Source organism: Hippocampus comes, unplaced genomic scaffold (genome assembly GCF_001891065.2).
Source record: "Hippocampus comes isolate QL1 unplaced genomic scaffold, H_comes_QL1_v1.1 scaffold150, whole genome shotgun sequence".
Classification (NCBI taxonomy): Eukaryota; Metazoa; Chordata; class Actinopteri; order Syngnathiformes; family Syngnathidae; genus Hippocampus; species Hippocampus comes.
In genome coordinates, this window is record NW_017805496.1 from 529,212 (window position 1) to 556,836 (window position 27,625).

Genomic DNA, 27,625 nt, shown 5'->3' on the forward strand with positions numbered 1-27,625 from the left:
AATGGAGGAAAAAACACTTTGAAGGTGTTTTGGATGAGAAATTGGCGTTTTAACATGGCCAAAAGCTAAAAGAAAAAAAAATTTTGCATGATACAGGGCCTTTCAAGTCTCCAGGGATACCGTTGTATACTGTACTGTATATGGCCTCAGGTGTGCTTGTAGCCTAGTCAGTTTGTATTGTGACAGGTGTGGCAAACGTCAAAGAAGACATGTCAATCATGCAAATTGAAACCGGTTATACATAGAGGTCATAAAATCTGTTGCCAGTTGGAAGCAAATTAAAGTGAAGACATATTATTGATGAGATAATAATGAAATCTAAAATGAATAAAACCAAGATGAAATGGTTACTATCTTGAATCATCAGACGATGTGCTGCTCATGTTGTCTGTTTGAGAGGGAAGAAATTTAATCTGTGCCTTATATTGCACATACTGCACATTTCACAATAAAGTTGTACTTGACTCATATTTCATTCTTAATTTATTTGGAACGTGTGAGCATAACAATTTTTAAAAAAATATACAAATTAAAAATAAATATTTCTAGACAGGATGGATGCTTCTGACTTCACGCTGTTCAAAATTGCATCGTCACTTTTGCCAAGATTGCATTTCCGAAACGGAAGCAATTCTGTTTGTTTGAACCGTGAATTTCTACCTCTCTCTAGTGGCCAATCGGGTTCAGTGCACAATTTGCTTTGATTTTGGTCGAAAAAAAATACACTGTACTTCTGTGTTCCACTGAAAAGTGAAAAATCAGGCAGATGTTGACTGACCTTGGAAATGAATGCGTTTCCACTCTTTCCTGTTCTTGCACAAAGAAAGAAAGAAGGAAATGGATGCTCGTGTCATAATGCAGACTGGCTGGGTGGTTAAAATAAGACATGTAACTGCAGATTTTTTGGGGGTTACATGATAGAAAAGAAAAACACCCACACGCGTGCTTGCAACTCAAATGTAAGAATATTAAAAGTAACAGCCTCTAACAGAGCCTTTAATGATAATGGCGTTGTATCGCACTACACTGAGTTTACTCACGCATTTATTTATTCACCTCGAGCGTATGGCTCAGCGGGAGAGTGGTCGTCTCCCAGCTCCTAAGTTGTGGGTTAAATCCTCACCCTTTGTGACCATGTCGAACCCTCACTTGCTCCTCATGCTGCATAGAAAAGTGCGATACTGTAGATCTGTACAAGTAAAAGCCTATTTACCTGAGGAAAATGTCAAGGCTGAAATAATGAAGCTTTGTGCCCTACTCCCACCCAAGGACAAGAAGCAGTTGGACTTTTTCATTGACACGGTTCACAAGAGTGGAGGTTCCCTGTGAGAACTTTATCGGGCTCATCATTGACCGATTCAGTATGAGCTCAGACTGAAGCAAGGGACGGCTCCAGGATTTGTGTTCTATCGGGACAAAATGGCGGTCTTGTGCAATTCCTAAGGGGCTGAGAAAAGCATTTATAAATATATATTTTACAATGTCAAATAAAAGTATAGATAGTCTACGATTTCAGACAGGGCTATAGCACAACATAGCTCCCGGTGTAGCACAATCCCTGAGCAAGATCTGGAAATTTGCCTGTGACGATGGCATTCTGAAAGAGAAGATTTAACACATGCTGACGGGATGGAAAGAAACCGGCTGTGGCCTTTGGTTGTAAATGCAAGAAGGCAAAGGAAACAGGCAGGCGTGAATTTTGCGCATGCGCGTTACTGTCGCGACAGTTGCCTGTCAGAAAGCGAAAATGGGTAAGAAAGGTTTTATTAATTTTCATTACTATTTCTATTATTATTATTCTCATCATTATTGCAACGATTCTTTCCTGAACAAACTGAGATTCAGACAATGGGTAAGTAAGAAGTGCCGTTGGCTCTGTCGTCACCAGTAGGCGGGGCTTACATCAGGAGAGGTTTGTGTGCTTTTGAGAAGCGACTTTCTCACAGCACTTGTTAGGAGGTGAGCGGAGACTCACCTGTTGACAAATCGCCGCTGGACTGCTCTTAATTCACAAATTCTTTCATACTGATTGGCGTTTTTTTTCCAACATGACGGACGCGCTTTTACCGAACGGTCTCAAGGAAAGTCGAGGAGACGACAAGTACTTCAGAAAGGTGAGTTTTCTCCCTCTTCGATTTTTTTGAACCAAAAATTCAAAATATGTTCCCCTCACGCTGCTTCCGTCAGTTTAAATAGCGCCTTTAATTGCAACGACCTGCTGTTTGTTTGCTTGTTTTTTTTTTTTTTTTTTTAATAAAACGTTTTATCCGAGTGTTGGCTGGAGAACTTGTGAGACGCGCCGCATTCAGGGACCCGTCGGGTTTGAACATGCCTCGTTCAATCGAAGGGAATCCAGATCTCAATGTAAAACTAAAATTCAGCAATAGTTTCGCTTTGTTTCTGGGAGGATGATTTTATAAAAGGTTAAAAACAAGTAACCACGATCACAAAGAACTTCTGAAAGTTGTTTGTGCTAAGATCACCATCATGGGATTCACAAGAATCCATGCAGTGTCAGTTTCAAGTGTGTGTGTGTGTGTGTGTGTGTGTGTGTGCTTTTTTTCTTGCACTGCTTCAAGAATAGAATGGGTGTGGGGAGTGGGTGGTCTGCACTGGCTGATAAGATGAATGATGTGATTGGCAGGAAACGGGAAGTGGATGGAAATTCCAGTTAAAGCCCGCCTGAGATGATTCTTAAAAGAATATTTGCCCCATATAATATCCAATACACACAAAGTGTAAAGTGGTGATGGGCAACATATTGTGTGTGGGCCCAGTGGGGCCTGCCAGAGTGTTCATTCTGGCCCGCTCTGCAATTCTAGAAGAAAATTGGATTGGATTGGATACAACTTTATTACTGTCATTAAATTTAATAAAAATGAAACACACACATTTTCATCATATGCAAGATGGGCCAGAAGTATTTATACACGTTTTTAATGAACTTAATTCATTTCGAAGAATGGATGCAAACTAAAAATGGGGTCTGAGGTGAAAGGAAAGTAGGGAAGCAGGTTTCAGCGATGGAAGGAAGGATACAAGTTTAGGATGCATGAATACAATCAAGTGTGATGCAAGGAAAGGAAAAAGGGAGACGAGTTTTAGCAAAGGAAGTAAGGATGGAAGGATGCATGAATATAAGATGTGATGGAAGCAAGAATGTCAAGCAGAAAACTATTGATCCTTCAGTGGGAAAATCCAGCAGTGAAACCAGCAAATGGTACACTAATAGACAATATTACGAATAGAACAAGTATTATCAAAATAAACCAGGTGACGAGGATTTTTTTTTAATTGACAAATGTTATTTACAAATTACACCGGATGTATATTTTGTACTCAATAAAAGCTAATAGCTGCAACATCTCAAAAAGGAAAGTTTTTTTAAGTTTATTTTTTAACTGTTCTGCCATACAAACAAAAAAATGCATTTAGTGTCTAGCTGATTTTATTGCGATTAAAACCCCCCAAAATATTTGTTTTTTCTAAATTTTTCTGAAGCATCGACCGTAAATTGTTGTCCTACTTTTTCAGTTATAAATAAATACGAGTGATATGGTCAATTTTCTCCATTCAGAAGTGAATCATTTGCGTTGAATTGTTTCAACTTGAGGACCTCCCAAAGTAAGACACTATTTTTGGCTTTGCTTGAATGACTGAATCACCTCCGCGGTGTCCACCCTTATTGTCACACGATTACGCAAGAAACTCATGACTCACACACGACACACTGAGCCACACACTCACCGGACACGACATCAGGCACGCCTTCCCGCTGTCTAATGACATCCAGTACAAAGCACATTTTGGATTTCCAAATAAATGCCTCTATCTGTGGTATTAGGGGGCCATTGTGAGTATTTCAGAGCGCCGTAACCGTTGAACTTTGATGGCACAAAAGGCAAGGTGCTGTCGTGGATAACGCAGGATGAGCTAAACAAACATGACATCGTGTTATCTTTCGGATTGCTTGTGTTGTGTTGTCAGGGACATTTTGTCATGCAAACGTGCTGCAATGGCAAACGGTGTACGGCACGATGCCGCAAAATTTTGCGTCGACCAAGCGAAAACATGCCCAGTGTTGCTGATACGATCTTTTCAACCATAAGGGTTGATGCCTTCGCACTCTCGTGATGTACGATACTGCACATAAAATAACCCTGGGGTTACACCTTTCCTAAGGGTTACTTTGATGTTTTCTCAGTTTCTGGATTTGGGTGAGCACGCCAGCTCTCACTGGCCTTACTGGAGGTTGTGGATTCTTTGCTGTTTTCCCAGTGTTGCCATGCGAGTGTTGTGACAGGCTCACTCCATCCCAACTTTCCCCTTTTGTGTCTGTCAATCCCCTTCGGAACGCCGTCTGGATTGAGGCTCTCATGGCACTTCCTGTGAGTGCGAGAGAGCGGAGCCTGGCACCACCGCTGCCTCCTTTACTGGAACCCTCGCTGGCCTCCCCTGCCCCCACCTCACGCACATACACATGCACGCACGCACACGCACACACTATGATGCTGTTGTTCTTATTGTCTGAATCTTTTTTTTTTTTTGCTGAATGTGGTGACTTATTAAAAATCCAGAAAGATTCACAACCAGATGACAATTACAAGGGAGTTGCTATTCGCACAGACGCCGCATGAACAATTCTCTATTCTTAATTAAATACAATTAAACACATGACAAAAACAAATGTGAAATATTTAATTTTGTTAATATATTTGCACATTTTGAAAATGCAAAATGCGCGACTATAGTTTTATTTACAGTACCAGTCAAAAGTTTGGAAACTTATTCAAATGAAGAGGTAGAGAAATTTCAAGCTAATAAGCCTTGACAGTGCACAGCTGTGAACTGTGCAAATGTGCTGAATGTTAGCTGAAAACCCCCACGGTCGTTTTGGCACTTTGGAAAGCTTTCTGGTCAAACTTTAAACCCAACCCATTCGGCCTTTGCTCACGCGCGTTCTGAATGATTTACAAGCTTTGGGCTGGCTTTGGGCCTTTTGCCTGCAGGGAGCTACTGTGGTTCCTCTCGGAAAGATTGCTCCGGAGAGAAAGCCAAATCGTCAGCTTTCTCCTCCCGCTGACGTCAGAGCAGCTGGCCGGCCGCCCCCCTCAGCACCCCCCTCCCCGGCAGCCAGAACCTCAAATTGACAACACGTGTCCTGCCTGGCCGGCCCAATGCGACACATGCATCCCCCCCACGAATTCTTCATGCCTAGCTGTGGCATATTTTCTCCACTTGATGCTGACTGTCTTTCCTGTGTTCCATGGTATATTTAATGCCTTTGATTTCTTTCGTACCCTTCTCCTGACTGATACCCTTGCACACTGACATCTCGGCTGACTATGGCTGTATATGCTAAAAGATGTGACTGCAAAAATATCAGGAAACCCCTACTAGAACACCTAAACTTTATCTGGCGTTCATTAGAGGCACTTTATGGTAGCAGATGTGCGCTGAATGACTCCCAATGATGTGTGTGTATGTGTTTGGTTGATTCTGGACACAACAAAAATCCCATTTATAAGAGGATTTGCGCACTTGTGCAGCCGTATTATGCCGGTTGTTTAACTGTCGTTTTCAAAAAGATTTCCTTTCTTATTCTTTCAATTGAGGTGTACATGTTATAGGTCACATTTGTTGTGGGAACATCATCATAAAACCTGACATTTGAAAAGGGGTGTGTAGACTTTTTATATTCATTGCAGGATAGTAGTTTAGGATTATTAGGGAGTGCTTGGAAAAATGAACTCCCGTAAGGAGTTGCTGGACCCAAAACGTTCATTATGAAAAGACAGAATGTCCCACTAGTGCAGGAGAGACTAGTAGGTCATTTCATAATGAGTCCAGTATGAAGCCTCATGAGTGATTCACCTCTCATGACAACAGACTGGACTCGTTTTTTTTCGCCCCAATTGTTTGGGAGAAAGGCTGCACTTTGTGAGTGTGCCAGCAAGGATGGGTCATGCTCCTTGTGTGGCCCACTGGGTGTCCTCCCACCCGCTCAGTCCATCCCCGTACCGCCCACCAGGTTGAGGTTGGACTACTACTCATAATAATTGTCACGCTTTCATGATTGTTCGCTGCTGATGGAAAGTCATGGATGTGAGGAGTGACGGCTTTCTTTTTCGTAAACATCTCTGGCGCCCACTGGGTTCAGTACTTTGGAGATTTTGCAGTGTACAGTTATGAAAGCACAGTGAAAGTGCTCATGTTGAACGCAATGCAACATGGAGGGGAAAAAATGTGTGTGTGGGGGGGGCGACTTTTATTAAAAAAAAAGTACTTTGACGATTGATTTTAATTATTTCATGTTTTTACACAATTGAACGTGAAATCGGGGACATCAGTCAATTCATAATTTCTTATGATGTCCTTCCACTGCAGCTCACAGCCATTGGGGGGCATGGCCCGATATTAGTTTCTGATGGTCTGATAATAGTCAGCAAAAATATCACGGTATTCAAATTACAGCTCTAAATTGACCTGATTTTTTCGAATGTTTTTGCAGCATCTCTTTTGTCTTGCCACCCCACCCCCACCCCTTCCTACACCTGTGTGTAATAGCTCAGCCCTTCCTTCTCTGCTTGCAGAGAAAAAGAAAAAAAATGTGCTCATTATCGTGATTGAAACCTTGATTTTAATTTTTTTTTTTTTTTACAACTGCACAGTCTCGTGTGATCCAGTGCAACCATACAGCAAATGTCGAATCTTTTGCACGAGTCAAAATATTAGGAACACCTCAGCGTGCTTTGTAGGTTGATTTTAATTATTTCATGTTTTTACACAAAATAACGTAATTTCTTATGATGTCCTTCCACTGCAGTGTTCCATTGTCATGACCGAGAGGAAACGGGCCACCGATAATCATCCCACACCTACTGACGGTACATATTGGCATGTTATTTCCAAGGATGTATGAGATGCTGTGATGTATTATTATATTATTTGTATTATTGTCCTCAGTTCATTTGTCCATTTGTTTCAGTCACATCTCAGTGTTCCATTGTCATGACCGAGAGGAAACGGGCCAAAGAAAAAGCATAAATGAACACAGTTTGGATTTATTTTGTCCGGTTGTATAATACTTGTTGCCTCCTGCCGGGATCGTCCTCTTGGAATGTGGTTCTTATCTGATAACGTAGGTGCAGAACATGGAGAAACGGAACAGAATGATGTTTACTGACCACTCCTTGCTCTCAAATAAGGGCACACGGAGTCCCGATCAGGCCATGACGCCGCTCGATTAAAAATTACTTTGCTGTTTGCGTGTGCGTGTGTGTGTGTGTGTGTGTGTAAAAAAATGGGTGGCAACCATTTGACTTCCAACCTTGAAACGCAGGAAGGATGTCGCAGGTGGTTCAAGGGAAACGTGTACAACACAACATGACAGTTGTCTTTCTGCGCACCAGCTGTGTTTTTCTTGTGTGTGGACGTGTGTGTTTTCTCACGAAGCGCAATAAGACAGCTAAAACATTCGAAACAGCTAGCGTGCCGGTCTGAAGCCACATTTTAACACTCAATTGTTTCACCACAGGGTTGTGGTTTCAAGCTAGGGTGAGGGTGTGAGAAGTTTTGGGTATGAAACGAGGCTGGGATTAAGACTACGTTTCATACTATGGTTGTTGGGCTTGTGAGGTTTTTAAATTAGGATTTGTTCCAGGGTCAAGGTTTCAGGGCAAGGCTAGGCCTAAATTTCAAAAAGGTTTTTAAACTAGGGTTAGGGATTCAAATAAGCGTTTGAAACTATTGTTAGGGTTTCAATGCTGGGTTAGGGTTTCAAGCAAAGGTTGTGGTTTTAAATTGGGGCTGGAAGCCAGCATTAGGGATTTGAATTATGGTTTAAGCCTGGGTTAGGTTGTCGAGCAAAAGTGAGTGTTTTTAAGTTGATTTACAGGACAGTGTTTGGCTACAAGGGTGAACGTTCAAGCCTGTGCTCGGGTTTCAATCAAAGGTTAAAGTCAGTGTTAGGATTTTAAACTAGGGTGATGGTTTCAAATTAGGGCGTTAAAACCATGTTAGGATTTCAAGACAAGGTTTTGCTGGGTTCGAAAATTGGTCTTCAACCCTGGGTTAGGGTTTCAGGTACTGTTTACGGTTTTAGATTAGCATTTCACTGGAGGTTGTTTTTGAATTGAGGGTTCCAGGCCGGTATAGTCTGACAAATGGAGAACGCACGGTAGCCCTAAATGCCCAAAAGACCAGAAGCCAACTGAACTACTTGTCTTTCGTTCTTGTCCACCAGGGTTGCAATCCATTCGCCCAGACGGGACGAAGCAAGCTGCAGAACAAGCGAGCCAATCTGAACCAGCAGATCATCAAGGAGATGAGGATGCGAGCAGGAGCCGAGAACCTTCTCAAGTAAGAAGACAAATCTCAGTCGCTCCTTAAACACATTCGCTCCTTAAACACATTCGCGGCATTTCACATCAGCACATTGGCATGCTGTCACTCATGCTTGTGTTGGATTCGGCCTTCACTCGTAAGTCATCGTCAATTCTAAAAGGACGAAGGTGAGTCAGTGCCGGGTGGCAACAATCCTGAACAATAGTATGCCTCGGAAACAAAGAAGCCACTGTATACGGACACAAACATGGCAGCCAAACCCAACGCTCCACTAAACATCTTTATTACCTGACTGTATTCACGCAGAATGCTAAATGTCAAGCCTGACGTTGGTCTTCACATTCAGGTGACGAGCCCGTTCAAGGCTTTCAAATTCAAGTTTGAAGCCAAGGCTAGGGTTTCAAGTAAACATTAGGGTTTCATATTATGGATGGATGAATGAATAGTTTTTTAAAAAACAGGTTAAGACTTTCACATCTCAACCCCGGCGTGGCATTATAAGGGTTTTCACATGTGATGCCCCTGAGGACCCTAAGATAGTTTCTTTGTATTTGGAAAGCATTTTTTTTTTTTAACCTAGCATCTGCTATGCTATGCTATATTTTTCGATGTTAATTTCATTGGTTCCCCCTCAATGTTACGTTTCTATTTATCTTTGTCCTTTTACTTTGTTGGTTGCGGCTATTTTTCTTTCTTTCTTTCTTTCTTTATAATATCGCTGCTGCGACAATCTAATCTCTCTCTCGGGATGAATAAAGTATCTGCAGTATCTACTGTATCTGTGTATCTGCCGCTATCTTCCTATCGTTGCTTAAAATAGCACCTGAGCATGAAAAATGTCCTGCGTGTTTACACCCCTATGCTGTTTATAAAACTTCAAAGTCTCTTGCTCCTCTTCCTGCACCCAATGCAAACGACTGGTAGGACCTTGCACAATAAGCCTGATACCAAACTTGCAAATCGAAGGACTTTTTAATAAAGCCGCATGTGCGTGCATACGCTGGCTGGCAGTGTGTTTGTACGTGCGTACATTGCAGCCTTCCTGTCTGGCGTCTGGCATTCCTGCAGTGCTTCACATAGTATGCCCTGCTGAGGAGCTGATCAACTTTTCTTTTTTGTTTTTTTTTTCCACATTGTGATGCGTGCACAGTGAGCCTGTGGAAAGAATACCACACACTCTTGATGTCTTTACTGCAGTCTTATTGTCTCTTTGCAGTTTTGTGTGTGTGTGTGTGTGTGTGTGTGTGTGTGTGTGTGTGTGTGTGTGTGTGTGTGTGTGTGTGTGTGTGTGTGTGTCTATCTGCAGCAGGTGAAATCCGTCTGGTCTGACCAGTTTGTCTTTATTACCTTATCTAAGGGGGGAAAAAAGACAAGCCGTCTTGTGTAATGCCTCTTCAGTCAGTAGGATCACGGTTTGTGTTGAACAGCGAGTACCGTTCCTATTGTTTCGTTTGTTTTATTTAGGTTTGGCAGTTTTTTTTAAATTCCCTCACCAGGCTTTATTTGTTTTTTTACGGGCACCTATGACATGTATTTGTTAACTAGAGATGCTATCCAATGTGAGTCTTATGTCAAGTCAAAACCGTTTAGTAGTGGCCTGGCTTGCATTATTTTAATATACTGGTTTTAAGGTAAGATTTAGGGCTTTAAGACAGGGTTGAGGTTTCAAATTAGGGCTTCAAGACAGGGTTAAGGTTTTATATCAGGACTTCCACTTAAAGTTTAAAGCCATGGCTTCGACAGTAAATCGGGGTTCAATACATGGTCAATGGTTTTAATCTGGGTAAGGGGTTGCAGTTACGGTTTCACACCAAGATTAGGGTTTCAGAGCTGGATCGGAGATTTGAAAAAGGATTTCATCTGGGGTTAGAGTTACAAATTAAGGTGTGAGCCAGGGTTCGAGTTTCAAGCGAGGTAGATTAATCCGTTGGTAAGTAGGTTAGTTGTATCTTGGTTGTTTGGTTGTTTTTTTGGTCAGTCAGTTGGGGTTGGCAAGGAACAATCGAATCAAATGAGCAGATTGACACGTTTATTTTTACAGGACTGGGGCCGAGTCAGTCAACTTGTCTGCGGTCCGGCGATTGACACTGTTGATTTAAAATCAGTGGTCATCAATTGCAAACACGCCGAATTTGAGGTTGAGCGGGGTGACGACACGACAGGCTTTGATTGACGACGGCCAAGCGACATGTCGTCCTCCCATGACAAGAAAACGACAGACAATGACAAAAGGATGCGTCCTATCAGCCTGATTCACACAAAACATCCAGTGGCTCGCACGCCACTCTGTGTCAATGCAACCTTATCTACGCTGTGCAGACACACGCTACTGATTTTGAGACCTTGCACACTATGCTGGGGGGGATAGGAACCGTGCCGGCGGACATATAATTGACACTCATTGAAATTAAAAGCCCCCCCCATATTAAAAAAAACACCTGGGTCCCGATGCCCCCCCCTCCCCCCCAAGAAGCATTCGATGGAAACTGGGCTTAGTTGACAGCTGACATTTAGGTAGCCTGACGCAGGCATGTGGTCTGGCGGCATTACAACATGTAATAACAAGGCTGACGTTGGTGTGTGTTTGTCCGTGCGCAGGGCTACCTCCAACAGCAAGGTGAAGGACATGGTCTTGCTGGAGCTGAGCTACGTCAACTCCAACCTGCAGCTCCTCATGGGCCAGCTGGAAGGACTCAACAGCTCCGTGGAGGTCTACCAGAGCAGCCAGTGAGTAGGGCTGGTGGCGGCCATCTTCTCCGTCAGTATTTATATATGCGCAGGCGGTGGTTAGACTGGCTGTTTTGCAAAGGCACATTAGGGAAACACATCTGCTGCTGCTTGTGGTAAGGAGCGGTCATTATTGGTCTGTTATGGCAGCTGAGTTCTGCCCCCTGCGGTTATTTAAACACGCCTGTATGCCGCAGCCTGTAGCCTGATGCACGGGGTCGTCAGTCAGTCAGTGCCACTGTATCGCATTTGTTTGCCGCTTTGCATAACTTACTGTCCACTTACGTCCGCATATCATATGAAGTTCTGCTGTATCTGTCTGTTAACATTAGAGAGAGAGAAACATCTTTTTTTTTTTTTTTTTTTCCGGGGCCGATTTTTGTTTTTGTTTTATTAATATAAAGTAGTCAAGGAGGCTGCTAAGTGATATTTGGAGCCGAGAAAATATGGTGTAAAAAACAAAAACAAAAAACTGTAACAAGCATAGAAGCTGCTAACTGTCGCGACGCAAAGGATTCAAAACCCGTCCCCGTCATCTTTAAACCTATGTTGTCACTATCAACACAAGTTAAGCAGTAACTCAAATCATGCCAAACACGCTCTGAGATGTCGTTTCTGGCGCTGTGTGATGAATGACAATTGACAGCGTATAGTTGACACTCGCTCTCAGAAAGGTGAAACCAGACAGTTTGCTTTTTGGATGACAAAGTTCCTGAAATAAAACGAGTTATTGCGGTTGTGGTGTATGATAATCTTTCTCGCATGTATACGTGTCAGGTGCGGTGCAACTCGCCTAAAATGGCAGTTGGCAGGTTAGCGCTAACGAGCTTTCAATATGACTCTTTAATGATGCTAATTAAGGGAAAGAGATTCTTGTTTGTTTATCTTTCATACATGAGAACTTACGCCGGAAGTTGAGCAGACTCGCATTAAAAGTCGAACTGGTTGGTTCCTAACTCACCCAGGTTGATTTGCATCTCACTACCGACTTGGGATTCTGAGTCTCCATTAACCTTCATGATTCCTCTGGCTACCTCATGCTAAGTTCAGTGAACAAGGCTAGTTAGCGGATACACCAGAAACACCACAGACTCAGATGATTTGGTTAAATTGGTTCATTGAAACTAGTTACACTGCAGCTGACTCACAAAAAAACCCCAAAAACAAAACAACATTGGACTCAAGTGATTTGGATCTACTGCTTCACTCACAGAAGTTAGCAGTTAGTGCCCTATTGATTTGGCTGCATCGACATGAGTTCGCAGACTCACGGGAAACACTGTGCATTACTTCTGTTCCCATTATTTCTAATGGCTGGAAAGCCATTTTGCTGTCACACAGCTGGTAAAAGTATTAACTTAATAAGCCAATCGTAGACAATAATGTGGTTTTGTGGATTCTTGAGTTGTGAGGTCGATGGTCTCTCTCTCTCTCTCTCTCGCTCTCTCTCTCACACACACACACACACACACGCGCGCGCGCACACACATGGACCTCTCTTCATCTTTTAAAGCTTCCCATTTGTGACAGCGCAGAGTCCTGGCACATTAAAAAAGACGAATGAAGGCTTGCTGTGAGGCCAAGTGGCGTTTATAAAGTCATCAGCGAACCCGTGTTACAATTTCGAGGAAAAATGAAGAAACCATCAAGTAGCTGTCCAATTTCTATGAAATGATCCTCTGTATTGTTACCATGGCTCGCATCGCACAACAATCTTAAGTTTGTTGTTAGTGGTTGTCATGGGCGAACCGCGAAGTGTGTCTGATTGTGTGGGTGTGTGTGCGCGTGTGTTAAAGGAATAGTTTAATTTAAAGCAAGCATATCATGAAACAAAACATTGACAAACTGTCAGTCCTGGCCTATGGGTCCTTTTCAATAAAGATGCAAGCATTCAACTGTGGGTGTGGACAGATGGTTTCAAGAGGTTTCAAGTGGTCCATAAGTGGAGACACGTGATGAGGAGCTCAAGGTCGCTCTGGGTCAGAACTAGTGGAAAAAAATGAAAAATACTTCAAGGACTCCTTGCGCTCGCTCTCTCGCTCTCTCTCTCTCTCTCTCTCTCTCTCTCTCTCTCTCTCTCTGGATTATTTAAGTACCATTTTTATTTTTATGTTAATATTTCACTTTATGGTAAACTATATTAATTAACAGTGTCCCGTCTTAGTGTTCCCATGAGCCCAAACAGTCAAGAGACTGAGTTCTTTGTGTGTCTTCAAAACACCACACTTGTACTCCATTTTAGCCATTATCCGTCCTCCCGTCCTATCACACTTCACGTCATCGTACTGGTCTACAATAGAGGGCTTTTTCTGTGAAGGTAACATGAAGAGTGCATAGGAAGCTGAAATACAAGCACAGTTCTCTGAGGGGAAACAAAAAAAAAATCCATCTAGGTTTTTCCCAGAGAGTCCGCATGAATAGCTCCCACTGTACCTGAGCTTGTAACTCACTCTGACCGGATTCAACTGGTTTAACTGTGAGCTCACCTGCGTGTGCGAATCACGTGTGACTCGATGCACGGTAAAATAAATGTAACTTCTCGTTATTGTGCTGCGATCAATGTTCATCCAGTATGAGTGCAAAATGGAAGTTGACAAAAATATCCACGTTTTGATTGTTCACTAAATCGAGTCAGTGAACTGATACGACCAAATGATCACGGTATGGGGTGTTTCCGTGAAGGCGTGGTGCAAACATCAGGATTTTTCAAATCCTAAAAGATTTAGCTGTGACCGACCCCACACATAAAGGAAAGAAAATTAGCCAGAACAGACACTTCAGGCGTTTTTGCCTGTTCTTACCTCCTTTTGATCTCGTTAAACGTCATCAGTTGTGGTCCAAGTACTCTTCCAATTGAAAGTATGAGTAAACCAAGAATATACGGAATACCTGGATGTTGTTCTTGTCACCTATCTTCAACCAAAGATGCATCGGTTGGATACGTGTGAAGGCTTGGCTAGGAAAATATCCCAAGATGCATTTCATACTGCTATCACGGAAATACGTCAAAGTCGGGAGTTACCGTATGTTCTTAAACTTTGTGAATTCACAAGATCGTACTCTGCGTTCTCCATATTGAAAAACGGCCATTTTGGTTTATTTATCACTAATTCCCTGTTCGTCAGTCTAACGATTCCGATACATTCCGTTCCCGTCACGGTTGACAGAGTCACATAACTCGAGAGTTGTCGTCTGTCCCCACACACAGGAACATTTTTCGTTGTAAATATTGAAGATGTTTAATAATTAACATTGTCGCCTCGCCCCTTTTTGGGAACCTATTATTGGGACAAAGCCGGTCTTAACACACCTTAGACATGAGGGCAATTTTATAATAGGATAATAGGGCGATTTTATAAGACAACAGATAGTCGGGCCTTTGCCATCCTTGGTCGGGAAGCGGCAAACTCCGGACAAAAACAACCTGATTGACTACATGTGTAACCGGCCTAACTTGAGTCAGAGAAGAGATTGTCAGGATCTTCTGAGTGTGTGGTCTTTCAGGTTAGTCCAGTAACTGCAGTCAGTGAACCAATAAAATTCACTAGGCTGAGCCCACTCTGTGATCTGGAAGTCTGCTAACTGGGGTCATTGAAACTGATACAAGCACGTCATAAGAACCGAAGAATTATATGACTCTGCAGTGTTTCGGCTGAGTCCTCTAACTTGCGTCAGCCAACCGACACAGCAGATTCTTCTGAGTCTGCAGTGTTTTCCGCTATGTCCCTTAACTTCAGTCGGTGAACCGATCAAACCAAATCATCTGAATCTGTGAATTGCTCGAAGTCATCTTTATTTCTGGGGTTGGCCTCTTAAACCTTTCAGATATTGTGAAAACTGAAAGTGTTTTTTTTTTTTCTTTGTAATGTAGTACAGGGTTCACGCGGTGCACTTTGAGACGTAAACAAGATCCTTTGGGGTCTGTTCCATGTCTTGAACACTTCAGTGAGTGGTGGGAGGGGATGTGCATACATCTGTGTGTGTGTGTGTGTGTGTGTGTGTGTGTGTGTGTGTGTGTGTGTGTGTGTGTGTGTGTGTGAACGTTTTTTTCAGAGCAGATACACTCCTTCGGTTGAGAGCGCTCAGCCAAACCAGAAAGTGGTGAGCTCATCCTCTTAATAGAGGAAAGTGTCTGAGATTCACAAGAGTCAGCAGGAACAGGAACGTGATCCTCTCTCGCTTGTTTGGCAGGCAGAAGCAGTAGCAGCTTGGTCAAGTTTGCATATTGTCCACCTTGATATCAAGCTCAACCCACGTTCCATCTGTCAGCAGCTTCCTCATACCACAACAGATTGTTATGGTCACTGATCAAGACGGTGCTTTATGAGTGTCTGTTTTGTGTTAGCCGAATCCAAATGAAGGAAAACACCCCGGGGAGTTTCATTAACACTTTTGTGGACTGCGTTACGCTAAAGGTCCTCCCTTGACTTTTTAAATCTAAAACACCTGCTGTGTTTGTGTAGCGACACCATCTGCCTAATCCATGTGTCCGTCTGCGCTCGAGATTGGATGAAAATAGCAACGTTCACGTATTCTCTAAATGAGAATAAACAATCTTCTCTCAAGCTGGTTAACGACGTACACATTTAAATCGCATGTTTCTTGCTGTATATTGGACTTGAGCTAAGTTTGCAATAGGTCACTAACCACCATCTTCTTTCCTCTTCAAGGAAACTAGCCAGTCTTGAGTTTGTCAAATACTTGAGAAAAAATTCTCTGCAAGACATGACTAATAATGATTACACTTGTTCTCTTTCCTGTTTTGGATCTTGGCCAAGTTAGCCTTAGCTAGTTAGCCACAATGTGCATTTACAAAATATAATATATGTGGCTACTACAAGCTTTTAGTTCGGGATGCTCCTTGCTCAAGTGATGCTAGAAGCTACATTGTCATCAGGGGATGTTATGTGTAGAATTTCGTGGAAAGAAACCAATTTTAGCCATTTTGAAATTAGGCTGGTGTACAGCAACATGTGGAAAAGGAAAGCCCTGGGAATACTTTCCACATGCACTGTATCTTTTTGTGACATCATCGCATTTATCCCATTCATTGTTCGTACACATTTAAATCGCATGTTTCTTGCTGTATATTGGACTTGAGCTAAGTTTGCAATAGGTCACTAACCACCATCTTCTTTCCTCTTCAAGGAAACTAGCCAGTCTTGAGTTTGTCAAATACTTGAGAAACAATTCTCTGCAAGACATGACTAATAATGATTACACTTGTTCTCTTTCCTGTTTTGGATCTTGGCCAAGTTAGCCTTAGCTAGTTAGCCACAATGTGCATTTACAAAATATAATATATGTGGCTACTACAAGCTTTTAGTTCGGGATGCTCCTTGCTCAAGTGATGCTAGAAGCTACATTGTCATCAGGGGATGTTATGTGTAGAATTTCGTGGAAAGAAACCAATTTTAGCCATTTTCAAATTAGGCTGGTGTACAGCAACATGTGGAAAAGGAAAGCCCTGGGAATACTTTCCACATGCACTGTATCTTTTTGTGACATCATCGCATTTATCCCATTCATTGTTAGCTTTAGTAGCTCATATGTCTTCTTATGGTACACTGTACTTTTTAAAAATCATTTATTTCTCCTTCAATGTCATTTTAACGGGACTGATTTAAAAGTACTCTCTTGATTGACTTTCAGCGTTTCTGAACAATTGCAAAACAAAATGCCAACCTATTGTTGTTGACACTTAGGTGAACTTGGAATTATTTCAACAACGTCAGTTTAAACCATCTGTATTTGTCTTTTTGTGTGTGTTTTTGTCTCCAGGGAAACTGCCAACATCCCGCTCATTGCCCTGGGTCTGAAGGAGACCAAAGAAGTTGACTTCTCCACACCCTTTAAGGTAAAATACACTCATTGACATGTTTCACTGGTTGGATTAATGACCTAAAAGCCCTAAAGTGCTAATTTAGCATTGCATTTGACCAAGGTTTTTCCAGTTCAATGCTTTTGGGTCAACACATCTGTACTTCTGCCACCCGGTTAAATATTTACTCACAATAGAACAAAGCACACTGGCTTGAATGAGAGGGTGACGTTTCCTTATGTAAATGCTGAATTTTACATTGACTGTTACGGAATGTACAAATACGAGAGTAGGCAATTGTTTTTGAGACAAACATGGCTACACGCAACCATTTTATGACGTTTCTCTCTGACAGGATTACATTGTTTCACATTACAACGAAGACGGCGCCGACTACGAAGACGAGCTTGCTGACTTGATGGACTTGCGGCAGGTAGGTGAACTCGGATCACCCCCCCCCCACCCCCACCCCCTCAATTGCCACAAACCTTTGTTTTCCTCTTTGTGCGTGAGTGCAATGTGGCGGCGAAGTTTCATGACTCACTCCTCCAAAAATTAGCTCGTTCCCCGGAATCTGAAAAATTCACCCCTGTCAAACCAGTTTCTCATAACAGTAATAGATTAGATAGGCATGCCTACCATGGGCAGACTCTCAAAAAAGTCTCAAGAACTCCGGAAATCTGCCATTTAGTTTTATAGCTGACATTTTCAGTACATTTTTGCCATTTGCAGGATTCCGTCAAGCACCAACCACTCCGAGCTTTTGTTAAATCGCTAGCCAGTTGCAACCATTTGTAACAGACAGAAGGACAATGCTCAACCTAAATTGTCCTTTTGTTGTCAACCGTGTGTCATCGGAGTGAGGTGGCGAACTTGGATGACTCTTTGTGGAAACCCAAATCACTGGTCAGAGCTCCATCCAACTCAACTTTATTTCCACTGAACCACACTTTAGTTGGAGTCGGTGGTTGTGTAAGATGCATTTTATTGTCATTACCTTTGAAACGCCTACGTTACCTACAACCCATCATGACTCTTCTTCTGGTTTTGTTTGCGGCGAGAAATCAACGGTTGCCTGATGAGTGACTGTATTATAACATAACCTGAGGAACAGCTTTGGTCCTACGAATCTTCTACCAGCCCAATGTACTGTGTATGTAAAAAAATATATATAATAATAATTCACCAGCGTGAAGGATAAAATACAAAAACAAGGACGTGTTCTCACCCTCGAATGAATTGGTGTCGACTAAGATTTGTGGCAGTCTTGCGAGAGTTGCAAAGACGTCGATGAAATTGGTGACCGATCTTTATTCTGTTTTAACTTGTGGCGAGAAATCAACGGTTGCCTGATGAGTCACTGTATTATGACATAATCTGAGGAACAGCTTTGGTCCTACGAATCTTCTACCAGCCCAATGTACTGTGTATGTAAAAAAATAAAAAATAATTCACCAGCGTGAAGGATAAAATACAAAAACGAGGACATGTGTTCTCACCCGCGAATGAATTGGTGTCGACTGAGATTTGTGGCAGTCTTGCGAGAGTTGCAAAGACGTCGATGAAATTGGTGACCGATCGTTATTCTGTTTTAACTTCCAGTCGTGCAGGACACCAAGTCGCAGTGAGGCTGGCGTGGAGCTGCTGGCAAAGTACTTCAACCATCTTCCTCTGGTGGAGAGTCGATTCTTTTCGCCAACACATCACAGTAGCATATTCTTCACTTGGTACGATCTAACAAGCTGTCTAAGTGATCTCCGGTGTGAAATTTTAGCACTTGACAACATCCTTCTCATCTTTGCATTCAGGTACGACTCCTTCACAGGCGTCCCAGTGTGCCAGCAGAACCTGTCGCTGGAGAAGGCCAGCATGCTCTTCAACATGGCCGCCCTCTACTCGCAGATCGGCACCCGCAGCGACCGGCAGACATCAGCCGGCCTGAAAGAGGCCATTTCGGCCTTCCAGAAGGCGGCAGGTATGAAGATTATATCAACAGATCACTCTCAGATAAGTCAGTTGAATCGGTTCACTGACTTCAGGTATCAGATTCACTGGAAACATTGATTCAGATGATTACCGGCAGGTTATATTGGTGCACGAACTCGAGCTCGAGGACTCGCGGGCAATATTGCGGCCTCAGATGTTAACAGGCTCAGCGAAAAGCACAGTGGATTTACATTATCAGTCCACTGACTGAAGTCTGCAGTCAATAAAACTGACTCAGATGACTCAAGTCAACGAAATTACTAGCGAGTGACAAAGGAGTAATGTGTCCATCAATTTGAATTTACAAGCGGTAATCTCGGGCCAACAGTTGGCCTTTATTTAAAAGAATGATCATTTTGCGTGGCTCTGCTTTCAGGCATTCTGAACCACCTTAAGGAGACATTCACACACACACCCAGCTATGACATGAGTCCCGCCATGCTGGCCATGCTCATCCGCATGATGCTGGCGCAGGCGCAAGAGTGTTTCTTCGAGCAACTCGCCCTGCCCGGCGTCCGCAACGAGGTTCTGAGCCTGCTCAGGATGGCGCAGGAGGCGGCCAAGGTGTCGGAAGTCTACGACCACGTCCACCAGTCCATGATCCAGACACCGGTGAAAGACAACGTGCCCTTTTTCTGGTCCACTATGTCTCAAGTGAAGACCAACCACTACCGCTCCATGGCGCACTACTTTGTGGCCTCGGCCCTGCTGGACCATCAGGGTAAGTCCACACCGTTTATTCAGAAGAACTACCACAGTAAGACAGTGGTGAGTCATAAGGGTGACAAGATTCCCCCAAAATGTGCAGTCTTTCAAAATTCTGGCTCCGTCGTCTTTTGAAAATCGGGTCCCAAAATGCCTTCAAATTAAAGCCAAACATTAGAACTTAAGGATTTTTCAGCATACGTGTTATGTACTCAACCCTTTTGTTTCATCTGACTCTGGGAACCATGCATCCAATTTGCTGACCAAATCCAGTTAAGATTATCCTTCGATAAATTACAGGCCGACATTCCATGGGGGTGGGGGGTCGGGGGGGGGGCCGTCTTCTGCACCCTCCCCCATGTAACGTAAATGATACGACCATTTCTTTAAGCAATCAGATTTCACATTCACCTCGACATGGCAATATTATTGTCACCTGATTGGTTGATCCGAACAAGCGAAATTCGACGAGCCAAACAGGTTTGTGGTGATCTGCACACATCAATAACAATCGGGATCTCTTTGGTGCTGTGAGATTTTTCCGATGTGAAATATGTGCCCTGGCTCAATGACGGTTGGGAGGCGCGGTTCCCAGCAGCAAGTTTGATAGTGTGGTCGAGATAAAAGGCTGGTTTTGTTTTATCTCTTGGATCTAACATATGTCCACTATCTACTTGTATTTTGTATTTTATTACTTTCCCATGACTCATGGTGCTGATGTGTGTCTGTGAAAATACTGCAGATGCTTGCCGGCCAGTTGATTCGATCCCACTGCACACTCGATTTGAGATCCTAAACGAGAGTGATGTTCAAGGACAGGGACAGGCAAAGTATGGCCTGCCACAAACGGAGTCATGAAAAATTAAATCCATGAATTTGTCTTTTTTTTTTTTTTTTTTTTACCCTAAAATTAAGTGAAATTTATTTTGTCAGATGATTATTTTGTTATTTTCTACTATCTCAGTATATTGTTGATGAATGGCCCACGGGCCATACTTTGCTCAACTCTCGATTGGGTGGTGTACGTTGGTGTACACAACATTGTTGTTCATTACAAAAACATGCATGAGTGCCTACATACTGTCAGTCAGGATGTGAATAGTTTCTGCTCGTGGATGGAATCACTTTCCTCAACTCGACTCACTTCGGGCCCCAATGCTGTTATGTAAGGGCTATTTCGAGACACACACAACCACACGCACGCACACGCGCACACTCTCATATTGTGGCTAAAAAGAATCTCATTTCTAAGAATTGCTGAGAGCTGCTGAGAGCTCCCAATAAGAGAGAAGAATGCCTATTTCTTTTGTGATTGCGATGGCATCTTTTGGCCGCTAATGACTTTAGCATGCTGTGAGATTAAGTGTGGGGCGAAGAGTACTTTGTGTTCTGAAGTGGATGTGGTGGGGGCTGAGTGGAGCGGTAGGGTGGCATGGGGGGACTGCTCATTATGGGATTCCTGTGCAAAACAGTGGATGGACCCGTTAACTGCACGACCGCCGCATCTCGGGAGAGACAAAATGAAGTTAACGTGATGTTTTTTTTTTCATTGTCACGTCTATGCTAATATCCGTTAGCCCATCTATGGTGCTAAATAAATGTTCCATCAAGCTAAAGGACTTTCATAAGATGACATTATGGTTTGGTTATAAATGTTGCTCCATGAAATGCACAATGTTTACGTTTGTTTTACATGTCAGTATTGTATGAACAGCTTGAAGCAAGCACACTTTGCCTCATAAGGAGAACTGTGTGAGCAAGTGAGTTGGAGCAGGTGCTAAGCAAATCCTTTATCAACAGCATTCTAATCACTCTAAATCAATCAATCACACTTCAAAAATACCTTCATGACCGAAAAACATGAGGCTGGGTACACAAACGCTGACTGAGACCCCAAAACTGGCTAACTGATATACTGCAGAATCTAAAAGAAACGTGCGCGCGTGTGTTCTGCGTGTGTCCAGTTGGTCCGAGTGACGACGAGGACCAGCAGGAAAAGTCCTTGTCCCAAGTGTATGATCACCTCCCTGACGGTTGTTCTCCTCTGGACATTCTCAAGAAGACAGCCGAGCGAGAGCGAGTTGGTAAGTTCACCATCCTGTGACCCTCAGGCGGCGCAGAATCTAAAAGAAACGTGCGTGTTCTGCGTGTGTCCAGTTGGTCCGAGCGACGACGAGGACCAGCAGGAAAAGTCCTTGTCCCAAGTGTATGATCACCTCCCTGACGGTTGTTCTCCTCTGGACATTCTCAAGAAGACAGCCGAGCGAGAGCGAGTTGGTAAGTTCACCATCCTGTGACCCTCAGGCGGCGTCTTGTGTTTCTTGATTGCGTAATCTGTTCTATTTGCCATTACTTGATTATTTTAAGTATGCATATTTGGTTGAATGTCTGCTATATTCGATCAGTATTTACTGTAACCCTTTGCTTTTAATTAAACTGGTTCATGGTTAGTATGCACTGGAATCCTGTACTGTGATTGGAAATGCATGCTCTCAAATGCATTTAGCTGCATAAAAGGAATAAAAATAGACTTTTTTAAAATTATATGGTCTTTTTGTGCATTCAACGCAATGTAATCTTGATGCAGAAATTGTTGTGTAATTTGTTTGTGTAAGTCCCAGTCCCATAAATCGCCACCTACCATTATTTTTTTCTTTTCCTGCGGATCCTATCCCCAGCTTTTTGCTGAAAAACTCACCAATTTCCGTTTTTAAAAAAATTTTAACTTTCTAAAAAGAAACCCCACGATGCCACCCAAACCCTACTTTAACAGTAAAATAGACATAAACAAGAAAGTACTCTATGATGATACATTTCGACTGGCAGACTACGAAATGTATATGCCATGCAGGAGTTTCAATTTTTTTACTTTTTCTTTTTAATGTATTTTTTAATTTGCTTTATATTGCGAACCAAAATTGGGATTTGAGTGGGAATGAAAAGTAGAGGGAGTAAGGTAGGCTGCTGCCCGCAGACGGTCGCGGATGCACTTCAATCCGTTCATTTGCAGGAAAAAAAAAACAGTCAAACACACAATACAAAATGAGAGCACTGAGAAGGAGCTGGCCACTCTTCCTCCATTTGACATCAGTCATTAGGCCACGCCCCTAAAGGCCACGAGGAGGCACTGAGGATCTACTGCTTGTGCCATCACCTCAACAAGCTGGAGGTGCTGCAGGACATCCTGAAGGCCAGCCACCAGCGCTCGCTGCACAAGGCCAGTGACAACCAAACGGACGAGGAGTTCACCGATTACCTCGACGCGCCCGACATTATCTGTGAGCTTTCCTTGAGTTTACCTGACATTTTTTTTGGACTGCTAAAATACTACAGTGTTTGTTTTGAAGTATTTTATTTATTTATTTTTAATATAGCAAAAACTGAGCAACAAGCAGAGATGGAGGTTCCCGCCACACTAAAGGTGAAAGTCAACGACTTTTTCCAGAGGCTGGTACGTGGGTTACTAATCTACTACTCACAATTTTGGGTGTTAAGTGTGTGTATATTTGTGGGTGTACGTATGTTTTTGTCATCATAATTGAGTGCAAAACACTAGCGGTGGACAGTGGTGCTTGGGACACATACTGCTATTAGGGGGAATAGAAAAATGTGTACTTTGTTCCCAACTACTAGCCATAGTTTACTCCGCTGGTGGTTTATCTTGCCATCATGACTTTTAATCTCCCCCCACGGTGAAATTGTTGTTTTGACAGCTTTGGTGATTTTGACTAAACTTGGTGGTGGTGAGGTGATGCATGTGTTAAAGTAGAACCCACTAATTGATAACCTCTTCCATGTGCGAAAAGGCACAAAGGCAAGTAGTACTGTTTTTGATGGGCGATTATATGTATGTTTTTTTTTTTTTTGAAGTTTTTCAGGATTATGCAAAAAAAACCTACTACAATACATGTAATTAGGAAGAAACTATTTTTACCTCAGTCAAGCATGGAAGGTACTCGGTCCTGTTTTGATGATTTATACTGTACATTTGTTTCTTTGTTGGAAAGAATTCCAGAGAAAAGCAGATGACCATTTCCATTTTGTGCAAGGGTGGTGCATGTGCGAAGCAAGATTTATTTGAATGATCACATTTTGATATATCTCTGTTGAATTAATGGCCTTTTTGGGGACCCCAGTATGTGTCAGTTGTTCATGGAATATTTTAGTCAGGACTGTTCCAGCCTTTGTTTGTTTGACTTCAATCCAAAAAGCATGTAATCTCTTTATAGGATGACGGGATTTAGCTCGATAGAGATTTTCCCATCAGATATAAAGAAAGTACAGAATCCTTGGAATGACTTTTTTTCATCCTTTTGCATCAGTTTGCATCAAAAGGTCTACTTTATATGCATACTGTACAAATCGGCTCCATTTTGGAGAAACGGGATTAACCACAGGGTTGTATGGCTGTACTGACCCGTGTGCGTGTGTGTGTGTGTGTCAACTCAGGGTCCTCTGTCGATGTTCTCTGCCAAGCAGCGTTGGACAGCACCTCGGAAGGTGCGCCTGCGCACGGAGGACAGAGACCTGGGCTTCACCCTTAAGGGGGAGGCACCGGTCCAAGTTGTCTCGCTGGATCCCCTTTGCCCTGCTGCTGTGAGTGCAAACTGCGGTCACCCCTCACTTAATTTTGTGGTCAATTTGGAATGAGACGATTTAATCGAGTCACAGACTCAAATTAGCGGAAACGTACTCGGATGATTTGTTCGTATTGATTCACTGACTCAAGTTGTGGTTCTCTCGGTTCGACGAATGGAGTGAGTGGAAATACTGGCGACGGTTTACTGACTCAAGTTTGACTGGGATGATTTGGTCGTCTTGGTTCACTGACCTAAGTCAAGAGAAGAGACAGACAGTGTACACAGTTGAAAGCAGCATTAAGGTTCTAAAGAGGTTTATGACCTCCTTTGAGTGGCTTTATGTAACACCGCTAATCTGTTTCGTAGCCCACGAGGCTTTTCATTAGAGTTAGCGACTATTCATGATCCCAGCTGACTCGTAATTCAATTGAAATCAGGAGCTTTATTTTTGGTCCATCTTATTTAACGTAAAAGGCAGAGCGAGGAGATAAAGTGATTTGATATTCCAAGTATGCTGCAGGGAGTTCATGTCAAGCATCTGGCTTCTGTTAGTGTTTGACAAGACCAGCTTTAAAATCACACGTCTTAAATAAATCTTCCTCTCCCAAATGACTCCTCCGCCTTCTCTGGAGTTTATACTGTAGATGACCTGAGCGCTGATTTAGAGCGGCTTGTAAAATTTTAACTTCAAACTTAAAGGAGCTCGACATCATCATTGGGTTGGATTAGCATTCTTCTTACTGAATTTCCGCCAAACAAATTGACAGATAAAACTCAATCTCATTGACTTCTGAATAGGGATCGAACATGTAAACAATCACAGAGCAATTTTTAGATGCTGTTAATTTCAACCATACAGCGAGTACCAGATAGTTGACAGACAGTAATAAAAGAAAAACGTCAACAGTACATCACGATATGTCGCTCATTCAGTGAACCAATGTAGCGTTTCCTTACGCACATCAATAAACCACAACAACCAATCTCAAGTCAATATGACAAAACGAGTACTCTTCTTAGCATTTTTTTTCTGGTAAATCGAATTAGTGAATCGATACAACAGAATCGGTTTGTGTCAGCAAACCGCTACGATTGCATCATAGGAGATCTCGCGATTACTCCATAGTATTGAGAAAGTGCAGAGAGTGTTGTGAATGATTTGCAAGTCAGTGTTTGCTGATCAAAGTTGTTGAAGTGGACCTGGGTGTGCAAATATTGACACTCTGCGGTGTTAGGAGGTCTGACTGAACCGTTTGTGGCAGGCCGATGGACTGAAAGAGGGCGACTACATCGTTGCCGTGGGCGAGGCGGAATGCAAGAGGTTGGGTGTGGGTGAGGTGATGAGGCTGCTGAAGGACGTGGACGAGCAGGGCGTTGACATCACGGTGGTCAGCGTGCTGGACAGCAACCCGACCATGGTGAGGCCCATTTCACACTTTATTGTGCAATACCAGAATAAAGTCTGATTTGTTTTTCCCTCAGGTTTAAAAAAAAAAAGGCGAGAATATTTGCGCCTATGATGAGAAAAGTTGTACTTTGAGTACAAAAAAAAGATGCAATTTTACAAGAATTAAAAATAAATTTCAATCACCAAAGAGCAAATAATACGAAAAGAATAAAGTCTGACTGTATTTTTCGGCCCACGTAAAATCCTCAAATTTTCGCAATAATGTAATATGGTGCACCCTACGTATGGATGAATGTCTGCTTTTCAGCTCGTCATCTTTGATTCAAATTCCTTCCATTGCATTGGCATTGTCGTTCTCATCTGCACCTAATAGCTAGCAAGTGTCTGATTTTGTCATACAGGAACCAGGACTATTTCCTGCGTCTGTATCTAAGAATCATGGAAAATGTAGTTCCGCTAGCCTAATGCAACCTCATGTGATAAAACAAAAGATGTACTCTTACAGAGAATTGTCGCATAAAATGTCGATTAATGAGAATAAAGTTGGAAGCTTGCTAAAATAATGTCGGGTTTTTTTTCTTTTTTTTAAGTGCAAAAAAAAAGGAAATTAAAACCCTAACCCTCACAAGAATTAAGTCTGACTTTTATCAAAAAGGACATATTTTTTTCCAATTAAAAAAAGTGGTCATCTTCCAAGAATGAATTTGCATTTCAGAACACAGAAGACTAAATTCTAGGGGAAAAAAATCATGCTTTTTGATTGTAGTTGTATGTTTTCAAGTTGGATAAAAAATGTCATTTTAAGAGTAGTCTCATGATCCTAAAATAATGCAATGTTTCCAAAATGTCATTTTATGAAAATTAAGACTATGACTTAATTTATAAAAATATGACTTTTTGAGATTAAAATCACACTGCGTTAAGTGTAAAGAAAGGAAAAAAACACATGTAAAAAGTTGCCATCTGTGTGTGTGTGTATATGTGTCCAGCCGACAAAGAGCGCCACCTTCTGCGGCAACCTGCCCAAGACGTACTCCATGATCTGTCTGGCCTACGACAGCGACGACAAGAACGGCAAGATGCGCAAGGTCAGCAAGAAGTCGTCATTCCTTAGCTGGGGCTTGAAGAACAAATTGAAGAGCACCAGTACCGTCAGCCTGCCCACCACAGAGCAGTCGTGGAACAAAGCCTGCCCGGCCTTCCCCCCCAGCTCTTACAAGGACGCCACCCTCTACTGAGTACCCAGGTGCCCTCTGCAGTGGACAAATATTTATATTGAACACACATGTATAACCAAAAAGTTTAAAATGAATGAATGAATGAAATGTTATAAGCTGCTAACCAGTTGTTTCTGTAGTTCAGCCTTTAAAGGGATCTTGAGTTAAGTGCCTGAGCCAGCCAACCAGTTGGTGACGTTAATAACTGGGCGTTGGATGAACCGAGTCTGTGTGCTGCGTTCGCCAAAATATCCAGGAAATTGGAAATTTTGCTTGAAACAAACAAAAAAAAATGGCAGATGACTACAATAACCTACCTTTTTTTTTTTTTTTTCCTCAGTCGATAATCCCGATAACAAACTCGGGACATGTGTTAGAAGATTATTAAAGTCATATTCATTTGAGTCAAAAAAAAATTAGCTCATGAAAATCACGTCACATAAAAAGAGAGCATTCTTACGAGAATCAAGTTGTTTCCCCCCTAATATTAATCTTATTAGAATAAAGTCACATTTATTTCTGTTACAAAAATAAAGTCGGATTTTTGGCAAGTAAATGTTTTCTTCAAGAATTGTTTTTTTTTTTTGTAATGTTAGGAGAATAAAGTTGCTTTTATGCCAGTAAAGTTTTTTTTTTTTTTTTTTTTAAATAAAATAACCACATTATTTTGGGTGGGAGGAAAAAATCACGGGAATGAATATGTATCATTTTTTTTTACAATAATAAACGTGCAATATAATTGGAATGAAGTCAAATTAATTTGCAAAAAAAAAAAGATTAATAAAGAATAAAGTTACATTTATTTGCATAAAAAAATAAAGGCATCATCTTACGA

General features: G+C 42.2%; 1 protein-coding gene across 1 annotated transcript; it reads left to right on the plus strand.

Annotated features, from left to right (window-relative positions):
• The first annotated feature begins 1,912 nt into the window (after nt 1–1,912).
• rhpn2 (rhophilin, Rho GTPase binding protein 2) lies at nt 1,913–26,860 on the plus strand. Its single transcript, XM_019876397.1, is given in 14 exon segments — nt 1,913–2,114; nt 8,246–8,361; nt 10,945–11,073; nt 16,855–16,930; nt 17,250–17,327; nt 18,497–18,621; nt 18,703–18,869; nt 19,257–19,601; nt 21,550–21,669; nt 22,645–22,863; nt 22,960–23,036; nt 24,035–24,181; nt 25,428–25,583; nt 26,563–26,860. Coding segments are annotated over 14 exon segments (2,070 nt in total). The 5' UTR covers nt 1,913–2,048; the 3' UTR covers nt 26,812–26,860.
• The last annotated feature ends 765 nt before the right edge of the window (nt 26,861–27,625 follow it).